At 35.4% G+C, this 18,877-nt stretch overlaps 1 protein-coding gene across 1 annotated transcript in view; it reads left to right on the top strand.

The window, feature by feature from the left end:
* RYR3 (ryanodine receptor 3) overlaps positions 1-18,877 on the top strand; it is a 438,620-nt gene that overhangs the window by 115,634 nt on the left and 304,109 nt on the right. The window contains exons 13-17 of the mRNA XM_051973649.1: positions 10,111-10,194; positions 12,039-12,198; positions 13,177-13,324; positions 14,097-14,302; positions 14,816-14,990. Coding sequence (XP_051829609.1) covers positions 10,111-10,194; positions 12,039-12,198; positions 13,177-13,324; positions 14,097-14,302; positions 14,816-14,990 — 773 coding nt within the window. The remainder of the gene's footprint in view (positions 1-10,110; positions 10,195-12,038; positions 12,199-13,176; positions 13,325-14,096; positions 14,303-14,815; positions 14,991-18,877) is intronic.

The following is an 18,877-nucleotide window of genomic DNA, read 5'->3' as shown; positions in this document are numbered from 1 at the left end:
ACCCCAAATAGCTGGAGTCTCTCAGGACCTGGCCACCCCTCCCCCACAGTGTCTCAGCACACTCTTGGATCTCAGTGCGCAGGCGCAGCGCAGTCCTGCTAGTGCCTCGCTGCTGCCCCCGCAGTCTGTAGAGGAAGCTTGGTAACACCACCCAGCCCCTCCCCCTTCCCAAAGAAAGCAGCCTCCATTCAAGGGTTTTTGCTTTTGTTTCTTTGCTAGTTTGTCTTTGATTATTAGACAGAATGAGCAAGAAATTGAAGAGGACTTTAACCCTTGACAGCTTCTATACAGATAGAGAGCAGACTCTAAATCCTGAGGAGACTAAAAACAAACTGTCTCCAGGTGAATCCCCAAAGGAGGAGATCATCTGTTCCTCAGCACAGATGAATCTCATAGAAGAAATTAAAAAGACTCTCACAAGGGAGCTAGAAGAAAAATGGGAAAAGGAGAGGGAGTCCTGGCAAAAGGAGAGGGAAGCTTGGCAAAAGAGTCTGGAGAAGTCATCCCACTCATTTAAAGAGAGAGTGGATAAAGAAATCAAATCCTTGGAAAATAGGATTAGTGAACTGGAAACGGAAAATAGCTCTCTAAAAAACAAAATTGGAAAAATGGAAAAAAATTCCATAGAACAAAAGAACTCAATTGGACAATTTGAAAAAGATTTTAAAAAAAGTGAGTAAAGAAAATACTTCACTGAAAATCAGGGTCGAACAAATGGAATTGAATGACTCGAGGAGACAAGAAGAATCAGTCAAGCAAATCCAAAAACATCAAACAATGGAAAAGAATGTGAAATACCTTCTGGGGAAGACAACAGACCTGGAAAACAGATCCAGGAGAGACAATCTGAGAATCATCGGCCTCCCAGAAAAACATGATGAAAAAAAGAGCCTGGACACTATTTTCCAGGAAATTATTAAAGAGAACTGCCCAGAAGTCATAGAAACAGAGGGTAAAATAGACATTGAAAGAATTCATTGATCACCTACTGAAAGGGATCCTAAAATCAAAACACCAAGAAATATAGTGGCCAAATGCCAGAACCCTCAGACAAAGGAAAAAATACTGCAAACAGCTAGAAAAACCTAATTCAAGTATCGAGGAGCCACAATAAGAATCACCCAGGATCTAGCAGCATCCACATTAAAGGATCGAAGGGCCTGGAATATGATATTCCAAAAGGCTAAGGAACTTGGTATGCAACCAAAAATAACTTACCCAGCTAGAATGAGCATCTTTTTCCAGGGAAGAAGATGGACATTCAATGAAGTAAGCGAATTTCACCTATTTTTGATGAAAAAGCCAGAACTTAACAAAAAGTTTGCTCTACAAATACAGAACTCAAGAGAAATCTAAAAAGGTAAAGATTAATCTTGGGAACTATATTTCGGCTATAAAGATATATAAAGAATACATGTATACCTTGTTCTAGAAACTAGATGTGGAAAGGACATTGTACCAGAAAAAGGGTAAAGTGGGGGTACTACATCTCATGAAGAGGCAAAGGAAACCTATTATATCTGAGAGAAAGAATGGAGGGGGATGAAAATAGTGAGTATTTTACTGCTTTCAGAATTGGCTTTAAGAGAAAAATTTTAGACATATTCAATCTATGGTGAAACTTCTCCCACCTCATTGAAAAGTGAGAAGGGAAAAGTGAAAAGGGAAGGAATAAGCTAAGTGGAAGGGAATACAGAAACTGGGAGGGAAAGGGGTAAGATAGGGGGAGTAACTCTAAGGCGGGGGGGGGGATACTAAAAAGGGAGGGCTGTGAGAAGCAAGTATGAGAAGCAAGTGGTGCTCACAAGGTTAATACTGGGAAGGGGGGTAAGGGAGAAAGAAGGGAGAAAAGCATAAACCGGGGTTAACAAAATGGCAAGTAATACAGAATTGGTCATTTTAACCATAAATGTGAACAGGGTAAACTCCCCCATAAAGAGGAAGCGGTTAGCAGAATGGATGAAAAGCCAGAATCCTACAATATATTGTTTACAGGAAACACACCTGAAGTGGGCAGATACATGCAGGATAAAGGTAAAAGGTTGGAGCAAAATCTACTATGCTTCAGGTGAAGTCAAAAAAGCAGGGGTAGCCATCCTGATCTCAGATCAAGCTAAAGCAAAAATTGATCTAATTAAAAGAGATAAGGAAGGGCATTATATCTTGCTAAAGGGTAGAATGAATAATGAAGCAGTATCTATATTAAATATATATGCACCAAGTGGTGTAGCATCCAAATTCTTAAAAGAGAAATTAAGAGAGCTGCAAGAAGAAATAGACAGCAAAACTATAATAGTGGGAGATCTCAACCTTGCACTCTCAGAATTAGATAAATCAAACCACAAAATAAATAAGAAAGAAGTCAAAGAGGTAAATAGAATACTAGAAAAACAAGATATGATAGATCTCTGGAGAAAATGTAATGGGGACAGAAAGGAGTACACCTTCTTTTCAGCAGTTCATGGAACTTATACAAAAATTGACCATATATTAGGACATAAAAACCTCAAACTCAAATGCAGTAAGGCAGAAATAGTAAATGCATCCTTTTCAGACCATGATGCAATGCAAATTACATTCAACAAAAAGCCAGGGGAAAGTAGACCAAAAAATAATTGGAAACTAAATAATCTCATACTAAAGAATGATTGGGTGAAACAGCAAATTATAGACATAATTAATAACTTCACCCAAGAAAACGATAATAATGAGACATCATACCAAAATGTATGGGATGCAGCCAAAGCGGTAATAAGAGGAAATTTCATATCTCTAGAGGCCTATTTGTATAAAATAGAGAAAGAGAAGGTGAATGAATTGGGCTTGCAACTAAAAATGCTAGAAAAGGAACAAATTAAAAACCTCCAGTCAAACACTAAATTTGAAATTCTAAAAATAAAAGGAGAGATCAATAAAATTGAAAGTAAAAAAACTATTGAATTAATTAATAAAAGTAAGAGTTGGTTCTGTGAAAAAACCAACAAAATAGAGAAACCCTTAGTAAATCTGATTAAAAAAAGGAAAGAGGAAAATCAAATTGTTAGTCTTAAAAATGAAAAGGGAGAACTCGCCACTAACGAAGAGGAAATTAGAGCAATAATTAGGAGTTACTTTGCCCAACTTTATGCCAATAAATTCGACAACTTAAATGAAATAGAAGAATACCTCCAAAAATATAGCTTGCCTAAACTAACAGAGGAAGAAGTAAATATCCTAAACAGTCCCATCTCAGAAAAAGAAATAGAACAAACTATCAATCAACTCCCTAAGAAAAAATCCCCAGGACCAGATGGATTTACATGTGAATTCTATCAAACATTTAAAGAAGAATTAACTCCAATGCTAAATAAACTATTTGAAAAAACAGGGATTGAAGGAATCCTACCAAACTCCTTTTATGACACAGACATGGTACTGATACCTAAACCAGGTAAGCTGAAAACAGAGAAAGAAAATTATAGACCAATCTCCCTAATGAATATTGATGCTAAAATCTTAAATAAAATATTAGCAAAAAGATTACAGAAAATCATCCCCAGGATAATACACTATGACCAAGTAGGATTTATACCAGGAATGCAGGGCTGGTTCAATATTAGGAAAACTATTAGCATAATTGACTATATCAATAACCAAACAAACAAAAACCATATGATCATCTCAATAGATGCAGAAAAAGCATTTGATAAAATCCAACATCCATTCCTAATAAAAACACTTGAGAGCATAGGAATAAATGGACTTTTCCTTAAAATAGTCAGGAGCATATATTTAAAACCTTCAGTAAGCATCATATGCAATGGGGAAAAACTGGAACCTTTCCCAGTAAGTTCTGGAGTGAAGCAAAGTTGCCCACTATCACCATTATTATTCAATATTGTATTAGAAACACTAGCCTCTGCAATAAGAGTCGAGAAAGAGATTAAAGGAATTAGAGAAGGCAATGAGGAAACCAAACTATCACTTTTTGCTGATAATACGATGTATACCTAGAGAACCCCAGAGATTCTACTAAAAAGCCATTAGAAATAATTCATAATTTTAGCAAACTAGCAGGATACAAAATAAATCCCCATAAATCCTCAGCATTTTTATATACCACCAACAAAATCCAAGAGCAAGAGATACAAAGAGAAATTCCATTCAAAATAACTGTTGATAACATAAAATATTTGGGAATCTACCTACCAAAGGAAAGTCAGGAATTATATGAGCAAAATTACAAAAAAGTTTCCACACAAATGAAGTCAGACTTAAATAATTAGAAAAATATTAAGTGCTCTTGGATAGGCCGAGCAAATATAATAAAAATGACAATACTCCCTAAACTAATCTATTTATTTAGTGCTATACCAATAAGACTCCCAAGAAAATATTTTAATGATCTAGAAAAAATAACAACAAAATTCATATGGAACAATAAAAAGTCGAGAATCTCAAGGGAATTAATGAAAAAAAAAATCAAATGAAGGTGGCCTGGCTGTACCTGATCTCAAATTATATTATAAAGCAGCAGTCACCAAAACCATTTGGTATTGGCTAAGAAATAGATTAGTGGATCAGTGGAAAAGGTTAGGTTCACAAGACAGAATAGTCAACTATAGCAATCTAGTGTTTGACAAACCCAAAGATCCTAACTTCTGGGATAAGAATTCATTATTTGATAAAAACTGCTGGGATAACTGGAAATTAGTATGGCAGAAATTAGGCAAGGACCCACATTTAACACCATATACCAAGATAAGATCAAAATGGGTCCATGACCTAGGCATAAAGAACGAGATTATAAATAAATTAGAGGAACATAGGATAGTTTATCTCTCAGACTTGTGGAGGAGAAAGAAATTTGTGACCAAAGATGAACTAGAGACCATTACTGATCACAAAATAGAAAATTTTGATTATATCAAATTAAAAAGCCTTTGTACAAACAAAACTAATGCAAACAAGATTAGAAGGGAAGCAACAAACTGGGAAAACATCTTTACAGTTAAAGGTTCTGATAAAGGCCTCATTTCCAAAATATATAGAGAACTGACCCTAATTTATAAGAAACCAAGCCATTCTCCAATTGATAAATGGTCAAAGGATATGAACAGACAATTTTCAGATGATGAAATTGAAACTATTACCACTCATATGAAAGAGTGTTCCAAATCAGTATTGATCAGAGAAATGCGAATTAAGACAACTCTGAGATACCACTACACACCTGTCAGATTGGCTAAGATAACAGGAAAAAATAATGATGAATGTTGGAGGGAATGCGGGAAAACTGGGACACTGATGCATTGTTGGTGGAGTTGTGAACGAATCCAACCATTCTGGAGAGCAATCTGGAATTATGCCCAAAAAGTTATCAAAATGTGCATACCCTTTGATCCAGCAGTGTTTCTATTGGGCTTATATCCCAAAGAAATACTAAAGAAGCGAAAGGAACCTGTATGTGCCAAAATGTTTGTGGCAGCCCTGTTTGTAGTGGCTAGAAACTGGAAAATGAATAGATGCCCATCAATTGGAGAATGGCTGGGTAAATTGTGGTATATGAATGTTATGGAATATTATTGTTCTGTAAGAAATGACCAGCAGGATGAATACAGAGAGGACTGGCGAGACTTACATGAACTGATGCTAAGTGAAATGAGCAGAACCAGGAGATCATTATACACTTTGACAACGATATTGTATGAGGATGTATTCTGATGGAAGTGGATTTCTTTGACAAAGAGTCCTAACTGAGTTTCAATGGATAAATGGTGGACAGAAACAGCTACACCCAAAGAAAGAACACTGGAAAGCGAATATGAACTATTTGCATTTTTGATTTTCTTCCTGAATTATTTTTACCTTCTGAATCCAATTCTCCCTGTGCAACAAGAGAACTGTTCGGTTCTGCAAACATATATTGTATCTAGGATATACTGCAACATATCTAACATATATAGAACTGCTTACCATCTAGGGGAGGGGGTGGAGGGAAGGAGGGGAAAAATTGAAACAGAAGTGAGTACAAGGGATAATGTTGTAAAAAATTACCCTGGCATGGATTCTGTCAATATAAAGTTATTATTAAATAAAATAATTTTTTTTTTAAAAAAAAGGGGTCTATATCAATAAACCTGTTGCTACTACTTCTCCTGGTTGATAAGTCACACATTATCTACCTATTCTAGTGACTGGGATGTTATTTATATGTTCCCCAGTTTCCCATATCAATGTATGGATTGAACACTGTTTTGTAAGTACTCTCGGGAGGTGAAATGGTCAAGCTTACTGTGCCTGGAGGCAAAGAATCCCTAGGCTGGAGAGGAACAGATTTCCTCTTTCCAGGAGGTATCTCGGTTATCCCAGCTGCATACAACTCTATTCTTCCCAATTGTAATCCCTTTCTCCCATCAGATTGCTTCCTGGCTGATTGGTCATGTCTGGGTATTGAACTTGTAAAGGCTTTCTGGGTGTAGCATTGGCTGTCACCATGTATTTTTGCTTTGGGCCCTGGAGCTGGGCCCCGCATCCTCTTTCCCTGAATCAGTCTACATTCTGATGCCCCATGGAAGCCTCTGTTGCATTTTGGACATGGGGTTTTGGGTCTTGTTCTCTCACCTTGTTTTCTCACTCTGTCTCTATGCCAACATTGAGCTTTCAGATGCCCTACTTTACCACATTGAAAGCATTGACGAGTCTCTCTGGAAGTCCCTTGCCAAAAAGAACCCTATCTTCCTATATTCGGATCTTAGGAAGTCTGCATCATAGCTTGACTATAAAATGTATTTGTGCCCACTGTGGCTCAGCGTCTTATGATCTCCCCCTTATGATCATTCTTCTACAAACCTTGTCATGACCCTATTAGCAACTTAGATACCTTAGAATCAGCCAGAAGCAGGATAAGCAAAAGTCCTTGGTCTTTATTCTTGGTCTTTAGAGGTAGGAGTGAATTGGATGGACCCAGAATCTCCAAGACCTCTCCTCTTCGTCTCCCACCCAGAAGTGACCCTGGCTAGTCTTACTCCACCCCCTAGTCCCTCCTACAATCCTCTGTATACATCAATTATTGAGCCAGCACAGGATAGTGGGAAGGGCCATTTTCCAAGCATATGCTTATAGAGTATTATCCAATCAGTAATGAGCCTTAAGTGCTTGGTTGTCTGACCTCAATGCATTAGTTCAAGAGTTTCAACCCTTTACAAAATCTCATTAGCATTTTCTTTAGCAAGTTGCCTTAGCATACAGCTGTTGCTGTATTTTCACCAATAGTTTGTATGACAGCTGTCTGCAGATGTCCCACAAAATCAGCAAAGGGTTCATTTGGCCCTTGTGCTATTTTTGTGAAGGCCTCTCCTCTGTTCTGTTTACCTGGGATAACACCTCATGCTTTGATAGTAGCAGAAGCAATTGCTCATATGCTGTTATGGGGTAATTAATCTGTGCTGAAATGTCTGCATAAGAACCTAAACCTGTTAGTTGGTCACAGGTGATTGGAGTAGTAACTCCACTTTGACTATTTTGTTGGGCTTGTATCCTACAGAGCTCACTATATTCAGAAAGCCACAAGTTTTGTCCAGGTTCTAAGCATGTCCTTGCTATAGATTTTCAGTCACTAGGGGTCAAGACTTCATAAACTAAATTCTGTAATAACATCTTAACATCAGATGATGTAGCCCCATAAAGAGTGCAAGCCTTTTTTCAGGTCTTTGAGGATTTCTAGATCAAAAGGAACATATCTTCTACTTTCTTGACCTGAAGAGTTAAACTGTTGAATCACAGGATACATTTCTATTCTCAAATCAGCTGTGTTCTGTCCTTCTTCTGTGGCTTTAAGTAGTGCCTTTTGCAATCATAGGAGGGGGTGGTTGCTGGGGGGAGGTGCTGGTGATATCACTGCCCCTCCCACTCCTCCTCCTTCCTCCACCCTGGAAGGTGAAGTTGATGGGGGAGGGTCAAAGACCTGCTCTGGTATAGATAGAGTTGAAGCTGGGCTGTGAGAGTGAGAATCACCAGCCCTTCAAGTTCACATAAGTCCTTATGCCCTCTGGCAATATTGCTATTAATCTGTCTTTTGTCTTCCTCTTTTTCTTCACACTTCCTCATCTTGCTGTTCTTAAAACTTTTCTTTTTTTCTGTAACTTGCAGGATTCTTTAAGACCAATTGTATTAAGTTGTACATATAAAATGTTTCCTTGAAAACTGAATCAGGATCATTATCATTATAATATTCACATAGTTGATCTTCTACTAGTTTCCAATTATGCACCTCTATTTCTTCTTCCTTGAAGACCTAAGGGGACGTACATTCTAATGTATCCACAAGTCCATCAATCTGTCCCCAAGTTACAATCAAACCCTGTCTCTTTATGCTTCCTGTTAATCTCCTTCAGGGTGGGGTTGGGGGTGAGGGTGGGGATGGGGAAGAATCTTTTCCTAATATCTACCCCATTTCAGCTAGAAAATGAGAGTTATTAGTTTAGCTCTTAACAAAGTAAGTTCCCTGTTTGTCTATTAAAATACTTACCCTATTTCCTGGTCAGAGAGACTGCTTCAGTGAAATTAGGGTCCTTGGTTCACACGTTGGACACCAAAATGTAAAGTCCAAACTAATTCCCTGGAGGCCTCAGGATCAGCCAGAATCAGGATAAGCAAAAGTCCTTGGTCTTTAGAGGGAGAAGTGAAGGAGATGGACAAAACTGCCAGGAGTTTTGTCATTGTCCAATAGGTAATTAGCCTTAAGTGCTCAGTTGCCTGATTCAAGCACACCTTTTAAGAGTTTCAGCCTTTTACAACATCATACAGCATCATATTTGTAAATACAAAAATATGTAAAATAAAACAATAATTTTGGGGGGAGACATAAAAGAAATTACTACTAATTTTAGATAATTAGGAAATGAATGATAAAAGAAGTGGCATTTAAGATGAGATTAGAAAGGAATCTAGAAGCTTTAAGTGTTGTAAAGGAAAAGGGAAAATGTTCCTGACATAGGGGATAGCCTGTACAAAGACCCAGAAGAAGGAGATAGAATGTCTTGTACAGAGAATAGAAAGTAGGCTAGTTTGTCTAGAATATAGAGTGCATTGCTTAAGAGTCAACATGCTTTTACTAATTACTATATTCCAAAAAGTAATGTGAAAACATTCTAAAGATAAGTGGGATCCACATCATGAACAGCTTGTTCCAGAAAAATGTTGGGATTTTAACCTGTAGGCAATAGAAAGCTATTGAAGCTTCTTGGTGACATGCTCAAATCTACTCTTTGGAAGTACCAATTTGAAGTCTGGTGTTTATATTAGAGAATGGAGATATTGGAGAAAAAGAAACCAATTAAGAAGGTTTTTAAAAACAGAAAAAAATTATGAGTATCTGAAACTCATCTATTGAATATATAAGAAGAGAATATGTAAAGGCAAATGTAAGAGAAGATTTTGAAGTAGACTTCCCAATTGGGATGACAGAAAATGAAGATTGAGGATGACTCTGAAAATATAATCCTAGATATACTAGAAGGATGTCACTACTCTTGACAGAAAAAAAAAAAAAAAAAAAAAAAAAAGGAGTATCTTGGTTTCTTGGCTTTTGTAGAGAGGTAAATAAATAATGTTTAATTTTGTTCAGATTGAGTTTGAGATGCCTACAGGACATCCTGATGGTGGAAATGTCAGTTGATATAGAACTAGAGCTAGAGAGATATGGGAGGAATGGGAAGGTATTATTTGTGTGTGTGCATGTGTAATGCGTATATAAATGAATATATACATGTATGCGATGAACATGTGCTCATATATGTGAGCTATTCTTAAATACATACATGATACACACATATGTGAACATTTGTAACATAACCATTGATAAGTTTGTGTGTGTGTGTGTGTGTGTGTATGTGTGTGTCTATGTTGGGAAATTATCTGCCTGTAAATGATATTTGAACTCATAGTAGCTGGTGAGATCACTAAGAGAGAAAATAAAAAGAGAAAAGAATAAAAATGCCCAATAAAATTATATTAGCATATAGCAGGCAAGTAATTTATCTGCTGTATAGTTAGGAGTAAAACCAAGATATTAAAATCTTTTTTCCTTTATTTATTTCTATTGATTGTATGTGTTTTTAAATGTCACAGAACTCTTCTAGCCCTGGGATGTCACATTGCTCATGTTAATGTGGCTGCTGAGGAAGATCTCAAGAAAATAAAACTTCCCAAAAAGTAGGTGATTTTTAAATACCTCAATACTTTGGTTGCAACTTAAATTTTAAGACTAGTGACATGGGAAGAATACAGTAGTGATGCTGATGATGCAGCTAGATATCAGCTATAGTATAGGTCCAGAAGCTTATTGAGCTGACTTCAGTGAATTTAGAATTTAGAATTTAGAATTGTTATAATTCTAAATGAGTTATTTTCTAAGAAGTACGCCATGACTTTGCTTCCTTCCCATTCTTCTCTCACATTAGTATATTTTCTATTGTCCTTGACTATTAGCAAGTTCTGAATATTTGGTTTGGCTTTTAAGAATTATGTCAAAGGGCAGCTAGGTGATGCAGTGAATAAGCACCAGCCCTGAAGTCAGGAGGAACTAAATTCAAATGTGGTCTCAGACATTTAACACTTCCTAGCTGTGTGACCCTGGGCAAATCACTTAACCCCAATTGCTTCAGCAAAAACAAACAAACAAACAAAAATCACCAGAAAGAATTACATCTAGCAGTGCCTTGAAATTGGTTGATAGCCATACTAAATAATCACTTATTTGGATATTAGAGCAGCTTCACAAATACTTTCTGGATGTGGTTAAGCCTGACAACATTCAGCTTGGCCCACTGAATTTCTGTATTTACTGTTCACCTAGACTCACAGAAGTTCATATTCCTAAAGACTTAGACACACAAAAAGCACATACATGGGCATCATCTTTAATTGTAGATTGAGAGCATAAGCATCTCCATTCCTGTGCCAAATTCTATGAATTTCTTCTTATGCTCTCTTTTACCATATAATTTCAAAGCTTTCAGACTTTCCTGATCCCTTTATCTCTGTATTTTAGAATTGGGATTGGACTTGAGGAACTGAGTTGAACTTTCATTCAAGGCCTAATTTTTAAAATCCCAAAGCATACCAGTTCTATTAAACTCATTATGACTCAGAATTGACCTCAAATCACAATTCCCATCTCCAGCAGGCTCTTCATGGCTTCTTATCCAAAGTTGTTCTGTAAATAGAGTATTAGACAACGTGTGAAAAGATTAGAATTTTTACCCCTCCAAAGCTCTATTGTGACTTATCTTTTTTTGTCCATCTTTGTACTCCCAGTAGCTACTAATACTACCATACCTTGAATATAGGAGCACTTAATTTTTAAAAAATTCATTTGAACTTCACCTTAGTTTCTTCATCTGTGAAATTAAAATGTTAAATTAAATGATCTTTAATCCTTGTCAGTCCTAAAATTCTTTGACTTTACCAGTTTTAGTTACTGAAATAATAAATCAAACATTTAAATAAATAAATAATTTTAAAAGGAGGTAGTAGTCTGAAATCACATAGTCTATGCTCATTAATACTGACTTATAAAAACCCAATTATATCATCATATAACTATATTATTCTTATATAAGAACCCAATTCTCCCCTGACAATTTTTCTGAAATTTGTTATTTTTCAACATTGGATAAAATTTTTTCACTGACATCACTCATGATATGTACAATTAATATCTTTGATTTACCATAATTAAAGTTTGAACTTTTGAATAGTTGTTGTTTTTCCAGTAATAGCAATGTTTTTAGTCTGATTCATTCTTATTCCTTCTCTTCCCTTCTCTTTGTCACAAATTTATCATACAACTGTTCAGCATTTGGTGATTAATATGTGGCTTTAGTATATATGTAACAGATCCTATTCCAAAATTAAGCTTGTGATTTTAGCCATATTAGCACAGTTCCCTAACCATGAGCTAAGTAGTCACAGATTAGATTTGGAGAGCCATAAAAGTCTATTTCAATTATTCATAATTCTACTCTTTTTGTTTTTGCATTTACCTTGACTTGTAGTTATATGATGTCAAATGGCTATAAGCCTGCCCCTTTGGATCTGTCTGATGTAAAGCTATTGCCTCCTCAAGAAATTATAGTTGATAAACTTGCAGAGAATGCACACAATGTTTGGGCAAAAGATAGAATAAAGCAAGGATGGACCTATGGCATCCAACAGGTGAGTTTAGTTAGTAAACGTAAAGCTCCTACTATGTGCCAATCGTTGTTGCTAAATGTTGAGGATTAAAAAAAAAAAAAAAAAAGTAAAAGCTAGTTCCTGACCTCAAGTAGCACAATCCAGTGAGGGAGCTAACAAGCAAGTAAGCATATACTAACAAACTATATATAGGATGAATAGAAAAATAACTTTAAAAAAAAAAAAAAGAAAGCACTAGAATTAAAAGGATTAAGAAAGCCTTCCTATAGTAAATAAGAATTTTAATTGGGACATGGTACAAGCCAAGGAAATCAGGAGGTGGAGATAAAAAAAGAAGAGCATTCCAGGCATGGGGGACAGCCAGAGAAAATGCCCAGAATTAATGGGAATTAAGTTATGGAAGGCTTTAAATGCCAACAAGAGAATTTTGCATTTGATCCTGGAGATGATAAGGATCCACTAGAGTTCATAGCATAGTTGTGGGGGAAGGTAGCCTGCGGAGGAGTGATGGTGACATACTCAGATTGGGAAAATCATTTGGCTGAATGGAAGATAGGTTAGCGTGGGGAGAAACTTGAAATAGGCAAGCCTATTAGTAAGCCTTTGTGGTAGTCCATATATAAGCTGTTGTGAGCCTGAACCAGTGATGGCAGTATCAGAGGAGACACAGGGGCATGTTGAAGAGATGTTGCAAAGGTGAAATCAGCAGCCCTTGACAGCAGATTAAATATGGAAGGGAGATGGAGGTGGGAGCAATATTGTAAGGAGTCAAGTCTAACACAGAGTCTGTGGGCCTGGGGGAATGCGATGGTGTTGCAAATTGACAGCTTTACATCAGCCTTCTGAGAGGTCAGAGTTGTGACTACAAGGATGTATATGGTGTGTGCATGTATGTATGTGTATTTGCGCGTGTATGTATATGTATATGTGCATGTCACTTCCTATATATAAAAGTTAACTGTAGATTTCCTGCATTTTTTTCCTTATGGCTTCTCCAAGGATCTGAAGAATAAAAGGAATCCTCGCTTGGTGCCATATGCATTACTAGATGAACGTACAAAGAAGTCAAACAGAGACAGTCTTCGTGAAGCAGTTCGAACATTTATTGGTTATGGATATAATGTTGAGCCTTCAGACCAAGAATTAGGTATTGAGAGCAGATATTCATCCTAGTCCCACTATGAGGAGGTTCTTTTTTAAAAAGAAACAAACACTAAAACATAAGCCTAATATATAGGATAACGTGATTCATGATCTCTTTAGAGTGCCATATGTGTGTGTTATATGTATGTGTATGCACACACACACACACACACACACACACACACACACACACTCAAAATAAAATATAACCTCTTTCAAATCAGAGGCAATTTCATTTCTCTCCTTATATACCCAATACCCAGCACAGTGCCTGGTAAGTGAAAAATTTTGTTATACCAAAACAGGATTGGAAAGACTACTTAATATGAAATATATTACTCTTTGATAAGTATTTCAGTGTCACAATATAATTTCTTATTACTAGATCCTTTCAGGGAATTGAAATGAATAAAAAAGCATTTATTATGTTTTGGGAGAAATTGAGGAAGATGCCTTATTAATAAGTTCAGACTAACTTTATTTTCCTTAGGCCTCATTCATTTGCACTTTAACTTATTTGATGACTAGGTACTCTAATCCACAAATTCTAGGAAATATTTTAAAATCTAAAACAAAGTTGATTAATACCCCTATGCTATAGTCATTCCCATAACTCCAGGAAATATTATAGATAAATTAATTTCAAATTGTTTTGGGAAGTGAAAGAACAGGATTCTGTGGTTGTGTCACTGACGTTTTATGTTACTTGAGGGAGTACCACCTAATGATTAAGAGCCTTTGTGCCTTGCCCTGTTTCTTTCCTTGATTTTCACTAGCTGACCAAACAATGGAAAAAGTCAGTGTGGACAAGATACGATTTTTCCGAGTGGAACAGTCTTATGCAGTAAAATCTGGAAAATGGTATTTTGAATTTGAGGTGGTGACAGGAGGAGATATGCGTGTTGGCTGGGCCAGGCCAGGCTGTCGGCCTGATATTGAACTAGGTGCAGATGATCAAGCTTTTGTTTTTGAAGGCAGCAAGGTGAGTCAATTTATTGGCTTCCTGATACTCTGTTACATACTTACACTAGAGATCAAAGAGAATATGATTCCTTTGTTGGAATTAGCTGTGTGACAGAACCCCACATTGACTATAGAATATTTTTTTTCTAATTTATTTTATTTAAAGAAATAGAATGAGAAAAAAAGAAAAACAGAAAAGGAGTTAATACAAAATGAAAACAAAACAAAGGAAAACATTGTCATGTGCCCAGAAGACCATAAGAAAGGATTTAAAATATATAACAAGAAATACCAGTTCAAGAAAGCATGATAAATAGATAGTAGAGAGAGAGAGAGAGAGAGAGAGAGAGAGAGAGAGAGAAAGAGAAAGAGTGAGTTCTTTGTAGAAACTTGAGTGCCCAATAAAAATCAAGTACCACTACTAATCCAGAATAAATATTATTAGTCTGGATATCTCACTACTATACCATTACAGGAGTAGTGCTGAGAAATTTATTTTTCTCATATCTAATTCACTTAATTTTTTCTGCAGGGCCAACGCTGGCATCAGGGGAGTGGATATTTTGGGCGGAACTGGCAACCTGGGGATGTGGTTGGTTGTATGATTAACTTAGATGATGCATCAATGATCTTCACTCTGAATGGGGAACTATTGATCACCAATAAAGGTTCAGAACTTGCCTTTGCTGACTATGAGATTGAGAATGGTATGTTGCTTCACCTTATTCCTACATATTCCTAGATGAAATGAAATAAGGATGAAATATTATTTAGAGTTGGTCTGAGAATTTGCTATGTGATTTTCAAGAGCCTCATAACCTACTCTTCCCCCAAGGATGCTATAATTCCAAAGGACTATTTACCTTCTGGAAATCAAAATTTTGGAGCTTTTAGGACTGTTCTTCTGGTTCTGTCTAATTCTCTTTGCCATCTGTCTTTAAGGTTTCTTCTGGCCTTTCTTCTTAATGGTTAGAGTATTCCTTTTGGGGAGAAATATATTCTAAGGGAAGAGACTAGATTTTATGGACCAAGAACACTCAGTAGGTAGTTATTTTGCTATTTACAAAAATTATAATTTATATTAATAGTAATTTGTGATGTGTTCATTAACATAAATATTCTAAATTATGAATTTTGGAGAAAGACCCTGCTCTAGGTCACTGTCTTTCACTCTTCCTTAGGTTTATCAGCACTTCAGAAGGTGTTTTGCTAAGAGCTATATCTATATATGTTAATCAAATTCAGATAATGATAGTAATAGAGGGGAAAACTGTCAATTACATAATTATTCTTCTGTTTTCTATTTAGTTTTAAAAGCTCATTATATTTGACAGTTTCTATGCTTTGATCATAAGCTGATCCAAGTAATAATATATGAAAAGTAATACTATATATAACTAAACTTGGTTTCCTGACAAGAAATATAATTCATTTTCATACTTGTGAGACCAGACACTATTTTACTTACTAACTTTGATCTGAATATGCTTTATGGAATTCTTAAATAAACAAAGAAAAAATAACTTATGTTAATTGGGTACATCTCATTAAGAGAAGTCAGTACTGCTCTAATGGCCAAGAGACTTTAATTTTAATCCTATTTCTGCTTCTTAGTTGTGTGATTTTTGGCAATATACTTAATCTTTCTGGGCTTTATTAATGTAAAAAAGAATGAGTAAATTGGAAGATTTGTGTAATTCAATGAAAGCTAACTGAATGTCCAAGATATATAGTTCTATATCTAGTGCTGAAGGAAAGTATAAAGGATCATGAATATAAGCAAGGTAGCTTTGTACAGTGGAAAGAGCACAGACAGAGGAACTAAGTTTAAGTTTTACTTCTAATTCTTAATACCTGTGAAATGTTATATAAGTAACTTACGTTCTTTGACCCTCCATTTTCTCAAGTATGAAAGGAAGAGATGGATACATTCCAGGAAGATGGAGAAGGAGGTCAGAAATTTCCAGACTCCAGATTTTCTCCACAAACAGAAAATCATCATGAAATGTTTATAGAACAGCAAAAATAAAGGAGTAAAGAAAATGTACTGATTTTGGAAAAACAGAGAAAGATAATGTAGTTTGCAAGCTATTGGCTTTGAATTCTGGCAGAATCCTCAGAGGAATATCAATAAGGAAATGTGTATACTTTAGACCACTTAGGCAGAAAATAGTAATAGATGGAAATTATAAGAAAGAAATCACAAATCTGGCACTGAGACATAATATGGTAATGATGAGAAACTTCATTTGTTTTGATATTTGTTGTATCTCTTTATGTGGAGAAAATAGAACAAATAATAATTTATAGATTTATATTAATAATAATTTCATGCTTCAAAATGTGAAGAAACTAAAAAACTGATTCTCCTTAATAGGGAAGAACTAGTTGCTGGTTTGTAATCCATCAATCAAGTAACAACAAGCATCTATGTGCTGGGCATTGTAGATAAAAGTACAGAAAATGAAGTTGGGGAAGCCTGCTAATAAGGAGTTTATATTCTAATGAGGAAGCTCATAAGATATATAGGATATGTCTCATATATATTATAGAAGATACATAGGATAAGACAAAATAAAAACAAACAAATGCAAAATAGTTACATAAAAGGTAGTTTGGGAGGATGAATGCTAATGGAAGACTCAAGAAAGCTTTCTTGTAACAGGTGATGTTTTAGAGGTGTCTTGAAGAAGATAGGGAGTCTTTAGGATTAAAGTAAAATGGAGTCATTTCACAGTGGGGAATAACCATTGCACAAGCATAGAGACAGCAAGACTGGAAAAGAGCGCCATGAGTGAAGATAGAGAGAAGAGAGGCGATGGGGTGCCTGGGGTGAAGAACAGTTTGTCTTGAGCACAGACATGTGATTGGAAGAGAGAAAAAATGTTCAATGAAGCTCAAAAAATAGATTGATGTCAGGTTGCAAAGGACTTTAAAAGCTAAACAAAAAAATTTAAGTGATGAAAACCTTGTGGGAAGTGACTATTTCTTTTTAACATGTGTGATTAAGGAGAAGTTACAATGAGGAAGAACAATTTGAACTAATGAAGTTTATATGCATGAATAGAGAACTCTACAAGAAATTCGCATTTTATGAAGTTATAGAAGATGAAAGGAAAAACTAGTGACATGACTGATGAAAGTAAAAGCACAGAACAGTCCTTTAGAACAGTGTAAGCATTGTTCAATCTCAGAGTGAGATGAGACTGGTGAGAGAAACCAAGGATAATAGAATATTTTTAAAGCTCTGTTTGGTGGGAGGAAAAAAGAGGATCCAAGAAGGGATGAATGAGACCATGACTTGGAGTGCTTAAGATACTGATAAGTGACAACAGAGAAAGCTAAATTGCTCAACTCTTACTTTATTTTCTCCCTTCCCCTCTAAGGAAGATGACTTTTAGATTATAATTACTATAATTATTGTATTTATAACTTATAATAATAGCCAATAGAGCATTTTAAAGTTTACATATACTTTCTCACTGGAGCTTCACAGTAACATTCTGAAATGTAGGTGCTTTAATTATATCTCTATTTTTCAAATGAGATAACTAAGAAAGAAAGAAGTTAAATCATATGACTTAGGTGAAGTCAAATATTCTCACATCTCTTTTCCTTTGATGAATTCAAGTATATTAGGCCCAGAAGAATTACATCTCCAAATACTTAAAAGAACTAGCAGGTCTGAATGCTGAGTCACTGTCTGCAGCCTAACTTATTATCTGAAAAATCATGAAGAATAGTAGGGATATCTGCTTAGAGAAGAGTAAATGTTCTCATTTAAAATGGAAGAGAAAGTGAGGCAACGAATTTTATTTTGACTCTTGGGAAATTATAGAATGAATCTTGAAGGAAATGGTTAAAGAAGGTAAGTCTTTTCAAAGAATTAGTGACTGCAAAGAGCTGTCATGGCTTAATGAAGAAAATGTTGCAAAAAAAAACTTACTTTATTTTACAAAATTATTAAGTTAGCCAGTCAGAGAAATGCTAAAAAATACAGCTTGCCTAAATTTTAGCAAAATAATGAATAAAGTATTTCATACTATTCCTATGGAAAGAGGTATACAGATTTAAGTTAGATAATAATGTATATAAATGGATTCAGCCCTGAAATCACCATTGGTGTATCAATAATAACATGATAAATGGTTTTGAATGCTCCAGGAATTAAGGCTTGGCTTTGTTCTATTTAAGATTTTTATCAAGTACTTGGATAGCGTGCTTTTTTAATACTCAAATGATACAAATTGAGAGGGATAGCTAATATAGCAGATGACAATGTCAGAATACCAAAATATCTTAATATGATCCAGCAAAGGTATCAAACATGCAACTACAGAGTTCACAACACTACCAGGTGTGGCCAGAACCAGATTAAAATATAATTAGAATATAGTTTATAAAATAAATAGAAGATAAAAATAAAAGAGAAATAATATGTTTTAATCTGTCAACATGCAGCCCCAAGTTTGTATATATACAGATTAGTGGCCATGATTGTATTTGAGTTTGACATCACTGAGCTAGATTATTGAACTGAATTCACAAGATTAAACTCAGTAGAAATAAATGTATATTCATGCTTTTAAACTCA

The sequence above is a fragment of the Antechinus flavipes genome, chromosome 2, assembly GCF_016432865.1.
Source record: "Antechinus flavipes isolate AdamAnt ecotype Samford, QLD, Australia chromosome 2, AdamAnt_v2, whole genome shotgun sequence".
Classification (NCBI taxonomy): domain Eukaryota; kingdom Metazoa; phylum Chordata; class Mammalia; order Dasyuromorphia; family Dasyuridae; genus Antechinus; species Antechinus flavipes.
The sequence above is the reverse complement of the archived record's forward strand: the minus strand, read 5'-3'. Positions and strand labels throughout refer to the sequence as shown.